Raw genomic sequence first — 22,585 nt, 5'->3', positions numbered from 1 at the left:
GGGATCCACATGTTCACATGGGGTATTCTTTCTAAAAGTGTCTAAAGAAAGTAAGTGGGTCCCACCTTCTAGGTGCCCCCACCCCAACCCAACCCAACCCAAGGCAAAGCAGGTTATATGTTTCCCCCCGATCAGGGCAGTTAGCTACATCTCATGTTCGGGGGTCCCAAAGAGCACCACGTATGTAAGCATGTATGTCTCGTATCCCCATGTTTGTTAGCATTAATTAACATTGGAGTTTGATGTGATTGCAAAGACTTAAGTATCCTCTCCTCCATTGGTGCAAAAAAAAATTGACGATTCTTGAAAAAGAGTGGTTGTAAAGACTTAAGTGCCCCAAAGATGATTATTTAAGACCCAGTCTCTGCACTGCAGAATTATATGAGAAAGAATTCTCCCCTAGAGGAGGCCATGAACATCAACCCTCTCACTCTCTCTCTTTCTCCCTTCTCTTTCTGCTTCTATGCACATCCAACAGAAGAACTTACATTGCTCCATCAAGCACCGGCTAACCTGCACATTGACTGTTGTGGAGCCTGATTCAGAGATTTTACTCTTACAGGAGGAGGGTTTGGGGGCTCCTCCCAGCGTGGGTAGCATCATTCAACTAAATGAGTTGTAGATCCTGATTCAGAGTTTTTACCCTTATAGGATGAGGGTTTGGGGGCTCCTCCCAGCGTGGGTAGCATCATTCAACTTGATTCGTTGTGGAGCCTGATTCAGAGTTTTTGCTCTTACAGAAGAGGGGTCTGGGGGCTCCTCCCAACGTGGGTAGCATCATTCAACTTGAAGAATTGTAGAGTCTGATTCAGAGTTTTTACCCTTACAGAAAGAGGGGTCTGAGGGCTCCTCCCAGCGTGGGTAGCATCATTCAACTTAATGAGTTGTGGAGTCTGATTCAGAGTTTTTGCCCTTATAGGAGGAGGGTTTGGGGGCTCCTCCCAGCGTGGATAGCATCGTTCAACTTGATTCATTGTGGAGCTTGATTTAGAGTTTTTGCCCTTATAGGAGGAGGGTTTGGGGGCTCCTTCCAGCGTGGGTAGCATCGTTCAACTTGATTCGTTGTGGAGCCAGATTTAGAGTTTTTGCCCTTACAGGAGAGGGGTCCAGGGGCTCCCCCCGGCACGGGTCCCGGGTGTTGTGGTCAAAAAATGCACAGGGTATCGTGGTGAGAAAGACATATTTTTGTTCCAAGCAAGGTTGGAAGAAATCAATGGAAAATCCAATAAGGAGCATGCTAGAATCAAGATGTGGATGTCAAGCGAGAATGGTGTTGTGCAACTCAAATAACATAAAATAATAGGGGTCTGGTTTTTAGTTAAAATGAGGAATGAAATGACAATAGAAATCACTGAAAATTTACAGAAATAAACTAGACTCAATAACGAAGACACCACTTTTAACGGATTTGGAATATGACCTCCGGTTAGGGAGATATGGCCCTGACAAGTTGGTCCTAATTCGGGTAGCGATTTACAACGATTTGCTTACTGAATAACACTACAAATCGCTATAGCGATTTGCGGAAGACGCTACAAATTGCTAAAACGATTTACGGAAGACACTACAAATCGTTATAGCAATTTGCAGAAGACACTACAAATCGCTATAGCGATTTACGGAAGACACTACAAATCGTTATAGCGATTTGCGATTTGTGGTGTCTTTCGCAAATCGCTATAGCGATTTGTAGTGTCTTTCGCAAATCACTATAGTGTTTCGCTGGAAACCCGAAAATACTACAAATTGTTGTAGGAAAGCCCGATAATACTACAAATCGTTGTTGGAAGGCCCAAAAAATTTTTGGTCTAGAGGGCGCTGCCCCCCGAGCCCCCCCCCCGCCAGGGGCGCCCCCCCTGGACCCCCGCCCGCTGACCGCGCAGCGGGATCCGCGCCGGGGGGAGCCCCCAGACCCCCCTTCTGTAAGGGAAAAAACTCTAAATAAGGCACATAAGTAGAGAGAAAAGGGAGAGAGAGTGAGAGGGTTGGTGTTCATGGCCTTCTCCAGGGGAAACTCTTTACCTCCATTGATTTCTTCTCTAGAGAGAGAGAGAGGGTTTTACAGTGTTTTACGAAGAAGGAAGAAGAAGAAGATGGCGATGGAGCAATGTAGGATCGTCTCTTGGATGTGCACAGAAGTAGAGAGAGAAGGGAGAGAGAGTGAGAGGGTTGATGTTCATGGCCTTCTCCAGGAAGAACTCTTTGCCTCTCTTGATTTCTTCTCTAGAGAGAGAGAGGGTTTTACAGTGTTTTACGGAGAAAGAAGAAGAAGACTTTGAAGAGTCAACATCATCCTTGACTTTCTGGATGAAGGACATGTTTGTCCTTTTTTTGAACAGAGAAAGAAGAAGAAGACTTTGAAGAGTCAACATCATCATCGACTTTCTGGATGGAAGGACATGTTTGTCCTTTTTTTGAACAGAGAAAGAAGAAGAAGACTTTGAAGAGTCAACATCATCCTCGACTTTCTGGATAGAGGACATGTTTGTCCTTTTTTTGAACAGAGAAAGAAGAAGAAGACTTTGAAGAGTCAACATCATCCTCGACTTTCTGGATGGAGGACATGTTTGTCCTTTTTTTGAACTGTTTGTTTTTTCTTTTTTGAATGAAGGACATTTTTGTCATTTTCTCAAACCATCACTTTATGAGAAGAATAGCAAGAAATGGTACTTAAGTCTTTGCAACAACACCAGAGTCCGATGCAAAGTTATGTCAACATACACAGGAATACGAGCCCCATGTGCTTGTATACGTGGTGCTTATTCAAAGCCCTGAACACAGACGTGGGATTCAGTGAATCATCGGGGGCGAACATACACCACCCTCTCAACCCAAGGCTACTAAAGCCTCTCAATGAAACTCGTGTGGCCCCTTAGGGTCCCTCTTTACTGGGCCTTGTCAAGCATGTCTTTGTGAGCTGGGACCTCTTTAAATGACTTGGGAGAGGTTTTTCCAAGTTTTAGAATTTGGTTTATCTATGTTGAGTTAATGTACCTAGTTAGATGTGATTTTATTTTATTATACTTTGTTATTGGTAATTTTTCTTAATTATGCATTGTTATGTGAGATCTCCCTTAAATTATAAAAGGGGCGCATTGTGGTGTATTGAAAAACATAAGATGAAATGAATAATTTAAGTAGACTCTCTCTCTCCAAAATTGTTTTTCCTTGTGTGGCCGTCTCTCTCTCTATTTCTTTCTCCTGGCACCTAAGCCCTCCCTCCCTTCTTTCTTTATCTCTCTGAGCTTTTACCTCCTTGACTCATTCACCCTTGTTTGTTGGTTTAACCAAGATTAAACGAAATGAACAAAAAGATGAAACAAAACATTGTTTTTGTTTGTTCCGTAACAACTATATCAAGTTCAATGTTCGTTTGGATCGCACTTGAATGTTGTGTTTCAAATATCCGTTGTTTGATATCCGAGAAAGGTCATCGCCCTCAAATTGGCACCACCCCATCCATCTTCCATCTCGATGCATTCAGTCTGCTGCTGATCTCCATTAACCTTGTTTCCATGTTCTTCAACATTAACAGAATTCCTACTCTCTTTGTTCAAGTACAGGCAAAACTCTAACGTTATCTTCTTCTCAAGAGTCCAAATAACCACTAACTTTTACTGTCCCTTCTTAGCAAGAAAATTCTCCAACTTTCATCTCCTTTTCTACAGAATCCACCTCACCGAAAGTTTTCACAAGTTCTAAATCAAATGGCACCTCATTCCTATGCCCCTCTCATGTCTAAACCTCTCCTAAACTCCAACCTGATCAGAAACCAAATAGAATTCAGTCCTTGAACAAACTTAGAATTTTCAAAAAATTTATCCCGACAACCCAAGCTTCCCTGACGTATCTTTAGTTACCTCTTAATTTTTCAGCATTTATTGTGTTGTATTACAGAAGAAACAATTTTTTAATATTATTTTTAATAAGTTGTGACACATGTCATTTGCTGGTTAAAATTTGGCTGATTCAGTTCGATTCAGCTCATAATCGGAACAACAAGGTTTTAAACAATTCTGACAATATTGGCAAGAAACACCTAGCTGAAACTTACAGTCAAAGGTTGTTTTGACCAAATCTAACATCAACAAGGACAAAATAGTAAGAAATGACTTCTTAGATTGTATTCTTTTTTTTCAATGTAAAAATATGATTTTATAAGGGTTGAAAGTTTTATAACCATTGATTTTATAAGGGTTGTAAAAATATGATTGTCCAATTGAACCCTCTATAAGATAAACCATACCTGGATCCTATAAAAATAAAATTGAACCAGACCCTAACTATAGCCTATAAATAAAAAAAAAATTTAATCTTTTTTACATCCAAAATTTATGGATCATAGTCAAAACTTGGGTCGAGCCCAGCTCTGGTGTATGAAATTTCACAAATCACACTCTGGCTCCATATATTAATCAGACCCTTCGGTTTTGATTCAGATTCTAATCTAACCTTCTTATTTATCACCAAACCCTGGCCCTATAGGATTTGGGGAGTGTCGAATCTGGGTCAAACCCGACCCGTTTAAGTGGTTTCCATGAATTGTAAGGCATAGGTTGGTATTCATTTATTAATGTTTTTTATTTAAGAACTCTAGAGCTGACATTTTCTGACACAATTCTTGTCACCAGCAACTCAGTTTTCCTGTACTTGATGCACATATGGAATTAGTGACAGCATCGTCACATTTACTACTGCTTCACAAAACCCCTTCTCCTTGGTTCCATTATGTGTTTTCTCACCGTCCTGCTCATGCATGCCTCCTCTGATTCATTAAATGATAAAACAATATCCGGCATGAATCTCCAACGGTGAGACGTATCATTAGATCAACAAGATTAGGTGGGTCCAGGTTGAGGTCCGACTTTGGTTGACCTCCTTTTCGCTCTGGTCCACTCAGAGAGAAAAAAAAAAACATCAGGTTCAATTGTGATTGCACACTTTTAGTGGGTTGCTGAACCACCTGTCAGTTGCGGAGCCCAATAAATGATGGAGGGCGATCAGCTGCAACTGTAACCCTGATGCTTTTTTTTATATTAATAAATAAATACGTATTTTTATGTTCAATATGTGTAAATTTTAATTAATTTGTATTTGGATCTTGAATAATTTTAATAATAAATTTTAGATATGAAAAAAAAGAAGAATCTAAACCCTAGTATTTGGATTAAATAAAAGTTTAAAATTATCCAAAATTTAAATATAAATTAATTAAAATTTTATGCACATATTGAACATAAAAATGCATCTTTATTTATTAATATAAAAAAAAAATCTCAAAGTGTTACAACAATCACATTGCAACCCCTCACCCAAATATAGCAGAACTAGGGCAAGGTCTGTGTTTGAATTAAAGTTGCTTTTCTCATGCACAATAAAAGAAAGAAAAGCCCTTGTAATGAATGGGCACACACTTCAAAAAATCACTTTTGGCCACACACTTCAAACGGTTGTTGAGTGTATATGAAAGGATTTTCAAGAGAAAGCTGAGCTAGCGTGATCTTTTTTAGATCGTGCCCTTCTTAAGAGTTACTTTTTTCATTAGAATAAAACTACCGAAAAGAAAATTTATGGGAAATGGCAAATTAGGGAAAGGTGGGTCGCCCGTAGGGATGTAATCAACCCAAAACCAACCCGAATCTGAGTCCATTAAGCAGGTTTGGTAGTCCGATTAATAATTGGATCCAGGTTTGGTAATAAGTTTTGAATTCAAACCTGAACCAGACTAAAAAACCCTAACCGATTAAGTGTAAATACAGGTTTTAAATTTTAATCTTTTCCCATCCGAATCCAAACCGAATTAAGTCGTATTTGATAAAACCTAAACCCGACCCGAATAGGAATCGTTTACATCCTAGCACTCGCCCACTAAAGTGGCATCTTTTTTGTTTTACATTTGTGGGAAAACGACCCTTTCCCGCAGTTTTATTTCCTGTGAAAGATAGATCCCTACATTCGAGTTGGTTCTGACTGATACGATTGGACTTTTCTGGATTGAATTACGAACTCGGATCGATACCTGATGTCAAAACGAAGGCACTCTTCAATTCCTTTCTTATTTGAAAAACAAAAGAATAAAAACAGGAACAAATACTTCGAACATTTTTGTCGCCTTCCATCGGTCAAAACCATCACGGTCTACGATAAAAACAACTTTTCTTTATATTAAATTAATCTCGAAAAAACCCAAAACAAAACCTAAAACTTCTTTCAAAAAAGATAACCAATTACTCCATATAGGGGTATTTTAGTCATTCATGGTCCCCCCACCCCTCCAATGAACACGAGCCATCTCGCCATCCCACCAGACCGTACAAAGAAGGAAGAGGGCAACCTCCGCCGCACATCTCATTCGGTAACCGTGAGATGTGCGGCGGCGAACAAACTTGACAATGCCCAAAATATCCATTTCTTAAGAACTTTTTGCAACAAGATTATTACAACATTATTTAATAAGCGCGCAATTCTGTCATTCTTTATATATTAAAAGGCAAAAAAAAAAAAAAAAGGAACAAGCATCTTGAATTCTTAATCTTACACTCACCCAAGCCCAACTCGGTCCTTGACTTAAAAACCGAGGTCATCTACGTAATAAATTCTTAGACACTAACTAAGTGCAACCGTACCGTTCCAAAGATAAAGATAGATCCGGAACCGCGTCCCGGCGATCTAGGCGCAGGCGTGCGGGACGAACCCAACCCGTGACCCGACGGTGTCGAAGACGACCCGGATCCCCTGCTGCTGGATGTTGCCGATGATGGAGAGGCCGCTGGTGGTGCCGGCGAAGGCGAAGCAGAAGAGCCCGGCGGTATTCACCGGAATCAGGTAGTTGCTCGCCGGAAGCGACAGGTCCGCCCCGCGGCCGCCGAAGTGGAACACCACGGTGGGCACCTTCACCACGTCCTGGCCGCTCAGATCGTAGCAGGTGTCGAAGAGCGAGAATCCAGCAGCGGTGCGCTTCAGGTGCGTGGTGCCGGCCCGGAAGGCGTCCCGCACCGCGGCGTAAGCAGGCTGGACCAGGCGGGTGACGGAGGTGCCGGAGTCGACGATCACCCCGCCGTTCCCATCTCCAGAGATCTGGAACTCCGACGCCGCGACGGACACCTGCGCACCGCCCACACTGATCCCCGCGAGCTGCACGTAGTAGAACGTCCCCAGCTTGGGGTTCACCACCATCGGCGTGTAGATGGCTCCGCCGGAGCCAGCCGGAGTCACGGCCGCGTCGCCGAAGACGAGAGTCGAGGTCGCGGTGGAGCCGGCCTGGCGGTCCGAGAGGCAGTAGGAGAAACGCCGGCCGAAGATCCGGCCGGCCTGCGAGGGGAAGGAGAGATCGCCGCGGCCGAGGCCGAGCAGCCCCGCCGCGCCGACGAACAGGCCCTCGTTGTCGTGGCCGCAGCCGAGGGCCACCCGGCCAACCGTTGTCTGGCGGAAGGTCAGGGTCTCCGTCGAGAAGTCGCCGACGGTGAAGGATCCGTCGCCGTAGGAGACCTGGTAGAGGCAGGACCGGCGGCGGGAGCAGCCGGACATGTCGAGCTGCCGGCAGATCGGCGACGAGCACGGCACGCCGGCGAAGGAGGTCGACGTCGTCGGGTCGAAGAGCGGGTCGGACTGGGAGTAGCAACGGCGGCAGGGGGAGCACTGGATCCACACCACGTCGCTACCCGTGTCCACCACCATGTACATCGCACGTGCGGGGGTGCCGACTCCCACATGCGTGAAGTACTCGCCGCTCCCCTGCGCGAGGCCGGAGACGATGGTGGAGGAGAAGGCCCTCGGCAGCCGGGTCGGCAACGGCCTGGTCGAGTTTCCGCCTCGGAAACTCCGCTTGGCGACGCGGGAGGCGATGGAGTGGGCCCGGGACGAGTCTCGGGCGAGGCGGAGGGAGAAGAGCTCCGCCGGGGTGGAGTTGAGGGCGAGGGAGTCCCGGTGTTCGAGTCGGAGGACCAGGGAGGGGGAGGCGGAGGGGTAGACCGAGTTGGTGGAGGACTCGGTCTGGGTGAGGGTTTCGCTCCAGGGGAGGTCGGAGTCGAGGTCGAGAGTGGGTGGGCTCGAGAGGGGTCGGACAACGAGGGTTTGGTACAAGAGTGGCTCCGCAGAGGCGGTAGCTAGCAGGAAGAAGAAGAAGAAGAAGAAGAGTGGTTTTCTCTCCATGGTGGTAAGGGAGAGAGAGTATGGAGACTGAGTGAAGAAGTGACAGATTTAAAGAGGGAGAGGGCTTTGCTTTGTATCTTTCTCATTTGTTGTTAGTTGTTACTGCAGTAAAAAAACAAACAAATAAATGACAAACGTTCTACCCCCGTAAAGTAAAGTGTGGTTGGGAGAATGTTAGTAATAAATGCTTTTAACGTTTCTCTTTTCTCTCTTTTTGTTTTTTTCAGACTTTAATGAATGGTCTATTATAGCCTTGTGGATCACTAGAGTAACTGTTGTATCCATTGTTTGGGGGTTTGGATCGGGATATATGAGACGGATATGAATATGTGTAGTTGGATAATGTGAGCTCCTTCTCGATGTAGTTAAGAGAGATATTTCTCGTCGAGAAATGCCAAGATGAGTGTCATTAATGCCACCATGCAGCAATGCTGCATATAATGCGAAGTCTCATCAATCAGTCTTTCCAACTACAATGTTACTCATCAAGGAAGTATAATAGCTTAACATTTTTTTATTATTTTTACTCGAAGAAACCGTTCCCGGCGCAAAGACCTAGCCACACTAACTCAGTCTGATGGACTTATGGTCTATGTCCATGTCATCATAAAACTCTGAGAACTTACCCTTCGACCCTCGAGAGTCCTCATAAGACTTGAACTTAGGCCCTTCAACATCCCACTACTTCAAACCCCTTCAACATTTTTTTTAATAGTAAGTAGTGATAAAGTTGTCCTTACCCAATTTGCTCATGTCCAATGTCCATGTGATGCCTCATACACAAACACAACCAATACTCTATATGGTTGGGTAGGATATTTCAACATGCTAATCATAACCCAAGACAATAGAGTCTATATAAAACTGCATATTGGCCACTCTAAAATTTGTCATGGAGAGTATGAACAAGTGGCAAGGCTAAAAGGGGGCTGTCTTTCTTTATGTATAATATAATGGCTCATTAGTTAGAACTCATAACCAACTAATGTCAACCTTTAGCATGAATGGACATGTGCTTTTCAGCAATGTAGTCCTCAAACCACAAATTACCCAAAAGTTTGCACATGCATTACAATGAAAACAAGGCACAAAATGACTGAGCTAAGGGCCCTATGAGGATTGTTGGGCATCCGCATCTACGCCTTAGAGCACGGAGCTTCGCCTATTCCATATCCAGTTTAAGCTCTAAGCGTGTGTTTGGATTTGTTCAATTAGGTGCAGTTGGAATCCAATTATTCACAAATCCAAATACAATAAAACCATACCCCTGTTTAGGGGTGTCAACGGGTCCGGTTTACCCAGACCAAACCTTATAGGATCCGAGAATGATGACAAATAAGAAGACACGATTAGGGACTGTGTCTCAACCCAAAGGTCCAATTAATACATGGAACTGGGTATAGTTTGTGAAATTTTATACCAAACCCGAGCCCAACCCGAGTTTCGATTATGACATGTAATTTTTCAATGTAAAAATGATAAAAAAATATTATTTTGCAGGGTATGATCCAGGTCTAGCTCATGTAGTTCTTATCAGGTCCAGGTATGGTTTCTCTTATATTAGACTCGATTAGACCTGGTATAATAACTATAATTTTTAAATGTTAAATAAATTTATTATATAAAATTGAACCCTATGGATCTTGAATCGGATCTGAATATGATCCAAAGCATGAAAGCTCGATCTAAGTAATATTTAGATCTGAATCTTTTATCGTAACTTAATACTGATCCAAACTCATATCTAAAAATAAAATAGATCCTTAGCGGACCTAGATAATATCTAAATGGATATTTTTTAATAGATTTGGATATTATCTAAATAAACATTTTTTATGAATTTAGATATTATCTAAATAGAATCTTTTAGCAGATTTGGATACTTATTCAGATCTATATTTCAGGGGTCATGTTTGTAAATATTTAAATTGATCATGAGTAAAATGATAAAATTTTATATGCTTAATATGAAATACTAAAAAATATAAGGTTTACTTTTGAAATTTTTATAGACAAATGTTGATTAAAATATTTTAAGGTTGTAAATATGGGGTTTACCCGGATTCATAAAATCCTCTTTGAAATCATAGGGATGTCATTTGTAAGCTCTGATTGTCCTTCGTCTGATGTGAATGTAAAGACGAAGCAAGTTTCTCGATCTTTATAGCTCAAATCGCACCATCATAGATTTCAATATGCAAATAAGAATAAAACTTATATAAGCACATAATTCAAAAAATAAATAAAATTAGAATAAACAGATTAAGGATTTGAAAAATATTTTTTTCAGACTCGAGGGTCCACTTTATCGTTCAAGCTTTTTTTTTTGTCTGTTAACACATTCGTGTAGGTATGAATGTTCTTCAATGACGTTGGGATAGAGTGTCGACAAAGTTGAAGTAGGTTTGATCTTGCAAGACTGGCACTTGGTTATCCAATTTCTCGATGATCTGGTTATAAGGGTGAGTCTCTATTTATATAATTCAGAACAAGACATGAATTATCAAATTTTCTAGGTCGAGATCTAAATCTAGGTCTATCCTGGACGAGGATAAGATCTATATATCTAAGAGAATCCTTGATACCAAAAGAGGGGGGGGGGGGCGCTTCTCTAATAGAACGAGCTAATGCAGGACACCTTGTATTGGAAAGTTGCAAGTTCAAATCTCAATGGTATCATTGTATTATTGGCATGGATCTGTCTAACTACAGCTTGCCTTTAAAAAAAAAACTTCAAACTTATTGCTTAAGCCAAGCATTTCAAATACACTTTATGACATAAAATATATGCAAAAACATATTTAATACTACTTGACAGGTCTATAGAAACCGAGCCAAAAAAATACTGAAAGTAGATTACTGTCCTAAATTCCCTCAATCCAAACAGGCCATGAAAATGGAACCCAATTGCACTAAATCCCTGTTTATTACTCGAAAGTGGCCCAAGGATTTAGCAAAATTTTAATGGAATTGGATTCCAGCCGAAACTCCCCGAAGCACCTATCGCGCCCACTACATCTTTGAAAACGGTATAGGACCCGTATCCAATACATTTTCAACCTTAAACCTAAACAAAAAGTGCATTTCGGTTCTTTTGCATCGATCCAAACTAAGGGGATAAAAAGGTAAATACAAAGTAGGCGAAGCAACCCTCCTGCCCTCCCGTTCACAAACTGACCAAAATACCCCGTATTTTTCGGCCTGAACGGAATATATGAAGAAAAAAAAAACTCGCAAGCATTCCCGTTGCCGATTTTCTCACTCGGCCTCGTTATTCAAACCGAGGTCAGACTTCCAGAGTCCGGTTCAAATTCTGGTTAAGTCAAAATTACGAAAATGCCCTCAGAAAGATTTTACTTGATTATTTTGGATTTTGTTTGGGCAAATGGACTTGGGTTTGGACCCGAGATCTATTTAGACAAGATTTATTTAATTATTAAGTTGAAATGATAAGGCATGGTAAAGCCTAAAGTCACGGTGCCCTAAAATCACGGGGACTGAATGTGTTGAAAATTCAATAGTAGCAGCCTCAAAGTACATTTTCTGTGTTTGGTAAGTGGGTACCAAAAACAAGTCGGATATGGGTCATTGATGATTGACCCAACCGTGAAGGGTCTGGTTACGGATCTCGCAGTACAGTCCAGGATCCGGTTATTGAGTCGTTCTGCCGTTGGAACTTGGATCTGCTGAAAAAGTGCAAAATTGATTTTCTGATCGTATTTGTTTATTTGATCCAACCTGGATCAGACTGGACCCAAATATATGTGACCCGGATTAATATATATATATATATATATATAACCTGTATCTGACAATGATTTGCATCCCTGTTAATGGTGGGACGTAGGGTTGTCAGAGGTTGAGCCTGGGCTAGACCCGGTTTGTTCTTTGTTCACCAACAGCACAGGTCCGCTTTCTTCCATGTCATATTTTGTCGGTTAATTCTTTGTTTGATAACCGGGTCCGGGTCCACAACACTGTATAGGTTGTCCAACCGTGTCTTGGATGATTGGATTCAGATCTGGGTCCTGTAGTTAGGGAAAGGTACCCCACCTTCTTTGTGTAACATCTGTTTTTTTTCCAAATTCTAGACATAAACTAGTTGTACCTGTTTTGGCTTTTAAGTCTGATGCCTACACATGAGCAACCCAGGGCTGCAAGCAGATTACGGATCAGGTTGACCCAGTTGGTAGCCCAATTGTACCCACATAAAATTCTCTAGGTCAGATGGAGCCAACCTTTTGCTCCATTGACAGCCTTCTTAAGAGGGTTGTACCTCTAATACTAACCAATGCTGGATTCTAGATGGATATGGACATTGGTCTAGCTTAAATCATGGGTAAGATCCAATCGGCTCCGAATGCAGAAAACACATCCAGTGATACGGGTTGGATTCAGGAATGCAAATTGGTTGGAGTTCTGGCCTGGTCCAAACAGGATGCCCCAGACACTTCTGGATCCTGTTATTATCTACTGAATATGGACCAAATTTGGAACCCAATATGCTTGGAACTAGTCAGTCCGAGCCAACATCAAATAAAAAAATATGGTCAGATGTGTTCACAATTAGGTCAAACCAATCTTTCAGTAGATCCAGATCATAGTGGATCTTTGACTCTACAATCTGAGCAAAGTCAGATCCAAATCCAGAAGCAGACCTACAGTTTTGATTTAGAGATGATCAGAACCATATCTGACTTTAACCTACATCGAGTGTGACAAATATCGCGAGATTTATGAAAAATCTCACGAGAAATTGCCTGAAAGTTTAAAACGGCAATGTCTCGTGAGATTTACAAAATATCGCAAGATTTATGAAAAAACATAAATACCGCAATTTAAATGCGATATTTACGTTTTAAACGGCTATTTATCACGAAAAAAATGTGTATTTTTATTTTTAAATAATTTTTATTAATATTTTCTTATAAAAGTATTTTTTATATTTTTTAATTAAATTTTTTATTGCCGAGATTTTGCCAAAAAATGCATGATTTATGGATTTTTTCCAATTTCTCGTGAGTTTTTTAAAAACGAGAAATTGCCGATAAAAGTGTTTGTCAATATGCCTACATCCCCGGTCCATTCTCCGTTTTATGTCATCCATTCCCGGTCCAAACGGGGCCGACGTCTCCCCAAGTCCACTGCCATCCCTAGGCCACTAATGTGTGAGTTGCTGAAAGAATTCATTTGGTTGTGTTATTCAAGGCTGCTCCAAGAAACACACACAAGTCATCAAAATCTCATAATGCATGCAGAGTTTCACATAATTGCTCTCTAATTACAAAAAATGTTACTGATTGTTAGGAAAGGAAGAAAGAAAGGCTGAAAGATTGTCTACCATAAAACGAATAAAAAAAGTAAAGGCAACCACAGTACAAAGTTTGTGGAGATCCCATTCTTTCAACTTCAAAGATAGAAAATCAAAAGGATAAGAAAAAGCAAAAGAAAATCTGGGACTAATGATGTCTCTAGAAAAGCGATTCCCATTTACGCTTTAAATAGAAGCAGAGAAAAAGCAAAAAGTTGGTGAAGAGGAGGAAAGGAAAAGGAAAAGTAAAAGAGAAATTTTAGAGGATGTGCGTGAGTGAACATACTCGTGGCTCCCTGAGATTTTCTTTTCATTTTTATCACTTAACCTCTTAGCTATTTTTTGTCAGCAATCTTCTTCACACACACACATACACTAGCAAGGCCCATGCATCTGGCTGGGCTCTAGATGAATGGGGTGATGTTAAAAAAATTTATTATGATAAAAAAGTAAATTTTCATGAAAATTAAAAATATGTACACATCTAATGCAAATCGGTTATCCAATTCACGAAGAGCTACGCTACAATCTAAGATCTATACTATCAACTACGAAGAAAAAGCAAGAAAATAGAGTTTAGAGCTAAAAAAAGAAAAAGAAAAATCAAATTTATGATAATTAATCAATCCAACTTGAATATTTTTTGTACATAGGGCTTTCATCATTTTCTAGATGAAGTCTCCCAAATCTCAATTTAAATAAACTATCTAATATGATAAACTTATAGAAAAAATAAAACTCTTTTTAATTATCCTAATCTAATAAAATTTTAATATTGAATCCAAGACCCATTACAAAATTATTCAAATACTATAAATTATTCAAATACTATAAAAAAATACAAATACATCAAAGTGGATCCAACGGATCCTTTTGAACCCGAGTCTTCTACTCCACTCATGCATCATTTGATGCAAATCGGTTACCCAATTCATGAAGAACTATACTACGATCTACACTATCAACAAAGAAGTTAAACCAAGAAAATATAGTTTAGAAAAACAAATTAAATTTAGGATAATTAATCAATCTAACTCTAATCTTCTAATCTGCCTTGTACATAGGGTTCTTATATTTTTATAGATGAGGTCTCCCAAATCTCAATCCAAGTAAATAACCTAATATGATAAACTCATCAATAAAACTCTTCTTAATTGTCCTAATCTAATAAAATCCGAACATTAAATCCAAGATCCATTACAAAATGACTCAAATATTAAAAATGATAAAAATCCAAAAACATCAAAGTGGATCCTTAAGGACTCGGATCTTCTACACTGCTCTTGCATCATTCTCCTCAAGTTGAAGAAGACTTCCCCTCAAGTCTGGATTCCGATTGTGCTTTTTCAAATATTGTTCCACCTTCTCTGCTCCAAAAAATGTGTGAACCAAATAGGAGTTCCAATATAATCATGGAAACACAAAATGTTCTTCTCGAACCATCCATAATCTTCAACTGCATCTTTTTGTTGATATGGATCAAATGGACCTAATGTAGACTTAATCCAACATGAAGAAGTCCATGAGAAAATAAATTAGACCTCTCTCTTTATCACCTCGTGCTCTAAATGTTGTTGTCGATGCACTTCAAAATCAAGGGGTTGGGCCTAATCTAGGGGTGGAGCACTCTGGTCTGGACCCATAGTACAAAAACCAGGTTGCCTTGGAAAGGAATTAGTAAAAATCGGGTTGGATTCGACCCCAAAATACCAAAAACTGGGTTATGTATTTGTAAATTAGGTTGAGACCCAATTTCAATAATGAATCGGTTCATGGAACTGGTTTGGCTAGTTCCTCTCTCACGAAGAACTCCACATGTGGAAGGAACCCACGGGTATGTGTCCTGTGGGAAACCCACATGCAATGGCTCTCGTCCACCGTCGTTGACAAGGGGCCATCGCTGGTAGAGGTTGCCACCGCCAAACTGCCATGTCCAATGAACACTCATCGGACGATGGTTGACCAGTGATGGGGGCTCGTATAGACCCTCGTTCCAGCCACCTTACGACAGGTGCAATAGCGAAGAGAGGCCCACCACCGACCACCCCTACCAGTTGGGGGGGGGGGGGGATCGACCAGATGCAGTCGACAGAAAGATGTTGGTAGGATCAAGGTTGTTAAATGCGATGAGGCGAAGCGAGGCGTTGAGCCTGCGCTTCGCCTCTGAGGCGTACACCTCAGGTACTGAGGCGTACGCCTCTCACAACTGGTATGGAAGTGAAGCGGTGGGAGGGGAGGCAGGGAGCGGCGGAGGATCAGTTGGCCGGCACGTGGCGGTGGATCCACCAACACTTGGGGTTAGCACAACCGACGAATCGGGCAGAGGAGGAAGACTTGGGGATGAAGGAGGGGATTCTGGAGGTTGATGAGGGGCAATTTGCGCATCACAGCACGCCTCAGTACCTTGAGTGTGCGCCTTGCCTCTGAGGCGTACGCTTTAGGTACTGAGGCGTACGCCTCTCACAACACTGGGTAGGATTTCAATCACCATTGAGCCCTTGCTTAGACAATTGGATCTCCCATGCAAGAAGAGGGTGGGGCAGAAGGACACTCGACTCCGTCTCTCAGTGGGCTACCCCGATGGGCCAAAGGATTGCCCATCAGCCTCTAGTGTCCGGTGCCTGACATGCCTGGTCCACCACACTTTCTTTGTGCTTGATTGCTTGTCTGATGTTCTATATGCAACCAAAACCATGCCATAATCATTATCATAATTGACCACATGTCATATGTCAAAGTTTCAAGCTTCTGATTTATGTTGCACATGTTTACGTTTATCTCATGCATGATAGCCTTGATAGATTCATTTTTAGAAGCTTGCAACTGTATTGATTCTTGAACTGCGGCCTCGACTCTGATACTACTTTGATGCAAATCAGTCACCCGATTCGCAATGAACTATGCTACGATCTATAATCTACACTATCAACTACGAAGGAAAAACAAGAAAATAAAGTTTAGAGAAAGGAAAAAAAAGAGAAATCAAATTTAGGATAATTAATCAATCCAACTCCAATATGCCTTCTACCTGTGTTCGCATCTTTTTATAGATGATGTCTCCCAAATCTCAATCCAAGTAAACTACCTAATTTGATAAACTCTTAAAAAAAACAAAATTCTTCTTAATTATCCTAATCTAATAAAAGTTGAATATTGAATCCAAGATACATTATAAAATGATCCAAATACTAAAAATGATCCAAATGATAAAAAAAAAATCAAAAACATCAAAGTGGATCCAATGGATCCTTATAGACCTGGGTCTTCTGCTCTGCTCTTGCATCAACATCTAAAATAAGATGGCATGTCATTTAGGTGGAGCAATGTTTGACAAAGATATAGAAGATAAGAGCATGTTATAAATATAGTAAAGAGGGACATGTGTTAGATAGTTGCTTTCAAGAAAATAGAAAAATAGTTGGTATGGATGTAATTGATATATGATAACTGATAAATACATGAAAACTTTGATATTTAGATATGTAACAATTCATTTTTGTGTAAAAAACTTACACAAGTGCCATTGCAAGCAATAGATATTTTTAATTAAGTTGTGTTTTGCAAATCAAACCTTACAAATGTGTTCAATATATTTTATTTATAGTAAATCGATGAATTGATTGAGTTTTTAATAAAAAATTTGATTTTATGACTTATGAGCATTAAAATTAATGAAAATTTTGAATCATTAAATTTCCAATCCTTGTAGAAACATGCTCATGTGTCGTACTCGAATTATCCAAAAATTGAATCTTTTTTCGGTAAATAAATTTTCAAAACTATTGTTTCAAAGAGACTGGATTTTCAAAAATAATTTTTCAATGATTTAGAATTTCTTAAAACATTGCTTTAAACTAAATATTTTTTTCAGCTAGTCCGGAATTTTAAAAATATTATTTCAATGAATCAGAACTTTTTAAAATATTTGTTTGCACAAAATTAGTTTGTAAAAATACCTTTTCATAGTCTGGATTTTTAAAAATAGTTTTTCAAAGTTTGGATCTTTTAGAATATTTGTTGTACTAAATGATTTTTTAAGAATATCTTTCAGTGAGTTAGGGTCTTTAAAAATATTTTTTCAATAAGTCAGAATTTTTAAGATATTGCTTTGATCTAAATGAATTTTTATAAATATTTTTTAGTGCATCAAGATTTTTTTTAAATATTTTTTTGCTCTAAAATAAATTTTGAATTTTTTTTAGTAATTCTGTTTTTTTTTTAATATAGCAAAATTGATTTCCTTCTATAGTTCATATGTTGCACACAATGCTAATTTTGGATTTTTTTTATGACGAGGTTTCTCCCTAAAGTAGGTACCAGCCATGTATGTGTAATGTGGTTGGTGGACTCAGTAAGGGCATGAGTGTCGATTACTCCATCCAACGATTATGGATTACCCATTGATTTTGGATGTTTTAAGTAGTGCTTTGCAATTCAAATCTTGCAAATGTGTTTAACATATTTTATTTGCTACAAATCATTGAGTAGATTATGTTTTTTAATAAAAAATTGATTTTATGACTTATAAGCATTAAAAATGATTAAAATTTTGAATCCTTATAAAAATATGTGCATGTGTCGCACTCGAATAATCTAAAAGCTGATTCTTTTTTTCAGTAAATGAATTATTAAAACTATTGTTTGAAAGAGTTTGGATTTTTAAAAATATTTTTTCAATGAATCAAGATTTCTTAAAAAATTGCTTTGAACTAAATAAATTTTTGAAAATATTTTTTTAGAGAGTCTAGAATTTTAAAAATATTATTTCATTGAGTCAGAATTTTTAAAATATTTGTTTGCAAAAAATAAATTTGTAAAAATACTTTTAAAGAGTCTTTTTTTTTATTTTTTCAATGAGTCTAGATTTTTTAGAGTATTTTTTTGCACAAAATGAATTTTTAAGAATATTTTTTAGTGATTTTGGATCTTTAAAAATATTTTTTCAATGAGTCGGGATTTTTTAAGACATTGCTTTGCGCTAAATGAATTTTTAAAAATATTTTTCACTGACCCATGTTTTTTTAAATATTGTTTTGCTCTAAAATAGTTTTATAAATTTTGTAGTGATTCTGGATTTTAATTTTTTTAATAAGTCATAATTTTTCAAAATATATTTTAATGCAAGCATAATACTAAACGAGAAATCGAGCTCGAACGAGTTTGCAAGCATTAGATGAACTGAAAAACTTGTAAATGGCTCGTTAAGATACAAACATGCGAACTTAAACGAACAACAAAGCTCGAATGAGTTTGCGAGCATTAGACGAGCCGAACAGCTTGTAAATGGCTCGTTAAGATGACGAGCCTAAAAGAGTCAAGCCAAGGCGAACTCATACTTGTCTCAGTAAGGTATGCCAAGCCAGCACGTGATCGGCTCATTAGCTAAATTCGCCGAACACAAATGAGCTTTGGACGAGCCAAATGACGAGCTACTCAATTCGTTTACCAGCCCTAACCACCAATCACCATAGCTAGGCGCATCCTTTCTGGTGATTTCTATTTTCTGCCCTGTGCTGGATGCCTCCTGCCTCCAGCTGCTCTTTAAATCCTTCTCTTCTTTGCTCTCTACTGGTTGATCTCTCTACAATCCCTACACTACTGTTAACTAATAGTATAAATAAAATCCTTCTATTCAGAAAAAAAAAAAGCTGGAAGTACTTCATGAGTTCAAAACCTACTAGCTAGAGTGTGTCCCTTGATGTGAGACCAAAATTGTGTAGAGTCCTTGGTGGTCAAGGAGGGCTTGTGGTTATCTACACCGAGGTGGGTTTTTTTTTTATGTTATGAAAAACATAAAATATTTGTTGAACTTGCCAAATGCCCAGGTCCTAACAAACTTGGGCATCAAAAATGTCATGGTTCATCATCGTGTCCTGTCAAAGTTAGGTAATGAAAGAAATGCTAGAGGGCCCATCAAAAAATGTCATGGTTCATCAAATATATATATATATATATATATATATATATATATATATATATATATATATATATATCCTATAATGGTTTGTATATAAAATTTAGTAAAAAATAACATTTTTTAACTTTTTTGCAATTTTTTTGGAGATCTAACATTGTATATGCGATCTATATAGTTTATTTATTTAGTAGAAAATAAGTTTTAGATAATGTATTAGAAACATGTAAGCAGGTTTCCCAAGGCTTAAAAAATGATGGACCCACAATGCACCAAAATTTTCAACAATCAAAAGAACATATTTTTACGTTGGAATAATACGATCAAAGGTGTGTTTCTTAGCAAACAAAACATGCTGAACGCATCTCTGAGGTCAGATTAATCGGATGCAACTTGCATTTATGATTTTTCAACTAGGTTATACATACTTCAGACAAAATATACAGGATTTATATAATTGGTACAATCGATTTTACCTACAATCTAGTTTGAATCTCACTATGTGAGTTATTCTGACACAATCTAACCTTATAGATGTGCTCAGCATGGTCGATTTAGTGCAAATCAACTCTTGGATCATGTTTTTTCGATGAAAAGTTTTTATGAGTAAAAAAAAATTGATGCCTTTATAGTTCTTAATTTTTTTTATCATCAAAAGAAAAAACAGAATATTGGTCAGATTCGAGCGATACAAAAGCCTATTCCACTGAACAAGACCTGTAGATCACATCTATTTATTAGATGTGAGGAAAGAATAAACAAACAAGGGGTTTCTGCCCTATTTGCTAAGTCGTTGGCATATGCAAACAACTGTAGCAAATCTTAACCCATATATAAATTAAAACCCATATATAAATTAAAACCCATATCTTCGAATGGGTTTTTGTCGAACTCAGGTGGTCTGCATGCCACACATCCAAAAAAATTGACTTTTGGACCTTTAGCGGCAGTTTTTGACTTAGTGCTTTAGCTGCAGTTAAGACCACCACCATTATATATATATATAAATAGATAGAGAGAGAGTCGAAAGAAATTCAACATTACCACTCATGAAGATCAACAAAATGTTGAACCCATGAACTGAACAAGAACAAAAGTCAAAAAAAATAAAGAAAGCACAAAAAAAAAGAACATTAGACAGATAAAATGGGCTCACGCCAGAGCCGCTTGCCCAGATTGCGACAAAGGATAAGTAGCATCAGCAGGAGGGAGTGGAAGATCACTAAGATGCATACGCAAGATCGCATAAACATCTACCAAGATTTTATGCACCAAGTTTTGAATGTTAACTCGAATATGACGAAAATGAGCATTGTTTCTCGCCATCCAAACAAACCACCAAGAAGTAAGCAACCACATCCGCTAGATGAACCTCCACCTCTTGCTGCGCCTAATACAAACCGGCCCCAAGATCAGATCAGATCTAGAGAGAGAGAGAGGTGCGTAACTGCGTAATCACTGGGAACGCAATGCCAGTAGGATGACACTGAATGTCCATCGTGCATTATGATGAACGCTCAACGCCAATTTCTGCACAAAATACTTTTACTAACCCCACACTTTTAGTACGTCTGTAAAGGTCTGGGACCTTTAGCACCGAAGACTTTTACTGATGCTTTTAGTAATCTCTTTTTACTAAAATTGACACTAAGCGTCAGCGTCATTCTGGTGTTAGTTGCACATCTACCACACACACACACTCTCTCTCTCTCTCTCTCTCTCTCTATATATATATATATATATATATATATATATATATATATAGTGAGGGAGAGGTCGTCATAAGGGCACCTACCACATGGGGGGAGGTCAGAGAAGGAGAAGACAATGATTGTTTCGTGTCAATTACAATCTCAACGCGTGGAGACAAGGAAAACGACTAGCTCTCATGGAAAACAAGCAAGCAATACCATTATTTTATTGCATTTAACGTTAGGTAAATACTGTAGCAAATTATTTGGTTTGCCCGGCAATGTTGTGCAATGTTCCATCGATTGGAAAAGTTCCAAAAAAGAAAAAACAGAAGTCTTATTGTCCCCTCCACCCGGGAAATCAGCTGAATGCTTGCCTTGTTTAAAAAAAAAAAGAAAAAGAGAAATACTTTCATCCAACTCCCAATGTCAAAGACAGCACAGGTCCATTTCGCTTGGAAAATGGATCTCGAATCTTGTTTTATTAAATAGGTCTCAGTCGCACACAAAGAGAATCTTGTTTTTATTAAAAAAGATCAAGACTTCGTTTTCGGTAATTTGATTTAATCAAAGATTTCAACTATTGGCAGAAAGGGAGTAACTTGTAACAAAAATATATGTTTATGCAGGCAATTTTATGTGTGGCGATTTTATGGGGGCCAAGGGATAAAAAAAAAATGCAGAAAATGCATTGATACATTAGAATCTTTTCTCTCACTCAAAATCACATCCATGTATTAAAAAGGCGGGCAACGCCTTACAAAGTCAGTTAGGTTCCAGTCATTCTCTATGTCATCAGCCATCTTCATACCCCTCTTAAATCTTATGATGCAAGTATCTGACCCTGTAGATGGATTCAGCATATTCAGTTTAATAAGAATTGACCCCATGTATCGTATTTTTTTTTACAAAAAATATATATATATTTTTTTTTTAAATTACAAAATTTTGCATCTTGTCCTCCTTTGATTTTTGAATTACCAAAAGAATTTTGCACACAAGTAGGATTTCAGCAATTTAAATGTCAGATCTACACTAAATGAATGAGGTAGATAGCATTTATGGAGGCTCATTTGATGAAAACTCACCTGATCACCCTGCCTTACAGTACACGGCACACCTCTGCAAACTTTAGTTTGACTCAAAGACAAATAACAATTGCTGGACATCCAATTTTCATCTGGTGACATGACTGAGGCGATGTGCTACAGCTGTGGCTGTCAACGGGTTGGGTCAGGGTTGACTCAGACCCACCCATATAACTAAAACCACATCTTTAGTGCCATTTTTTAATCCCACTAAAGACCCCCTTTCCTTTAGTATGTCCTTTAAAAAATTCAAATTTTGTTGATTTTCACAGAATGATCCCCAAACTCAAATTGAAAGGAAAGTTAATCAAGAGTTTTTTTTCTATCTAATAAAAGAGGTGAATTTAATATCATGGATCTTGCAGTGCAACTAAAAAGTAATCGTATTGTTGCTTCTGCTGTGTGATGTCTCATTCAACAGGGCAGTGTC

The 22,585-nt window shown here is 38.8% G+C and overlaps 1 protein-coding gene across 1 annotated transcript; it reads right to left on the bottom strand.

Annotated features, from left to right (window-relative positions):
• Positions 1–6,394: 6,394 nt before the first annotated feature.
• LOC149836966 (aspartyl protease family protein 2-like) lies at positions 6,395–8,310 on the bottom strand. Its single transcript, XM_090007197.1, has one exon. The coding sequence runs from the start codon at positions 8,149–8,151 to the stop codon at positions 6,670–6,672; it is 1,482 nt and encodes a 493-aa protein (XP_089863323.1). The 5' UTR covers positions 8,152–8,310; the 3' UTR covers positions 6,395–6,669.
• Between the last annotated feature and the right edge of the window lie 14,275 nt (positions 8,311–22,585).

The sequence above is a fragment of the Nuphar pumila genome, chromosome 5, assembly GCF_984573655.1.
Source record: "Nuphar pumila chromosome 5, dmNupPumi1.hap1.1, whole genome shotgun sequence".
NCBI classification, from domain to species: Eukaryota; Viridiplantae; Streptophyta; class Magnoliopsida; order Nymphaeales; family Nymphaeaceae; genus Nuphar; species Nuphar pumila.
The sequence above is the reverse complement of the archived record's forward strand: the minus strand, read 5'-3'. Positions and strand labels throughout refer to the sequence as shown.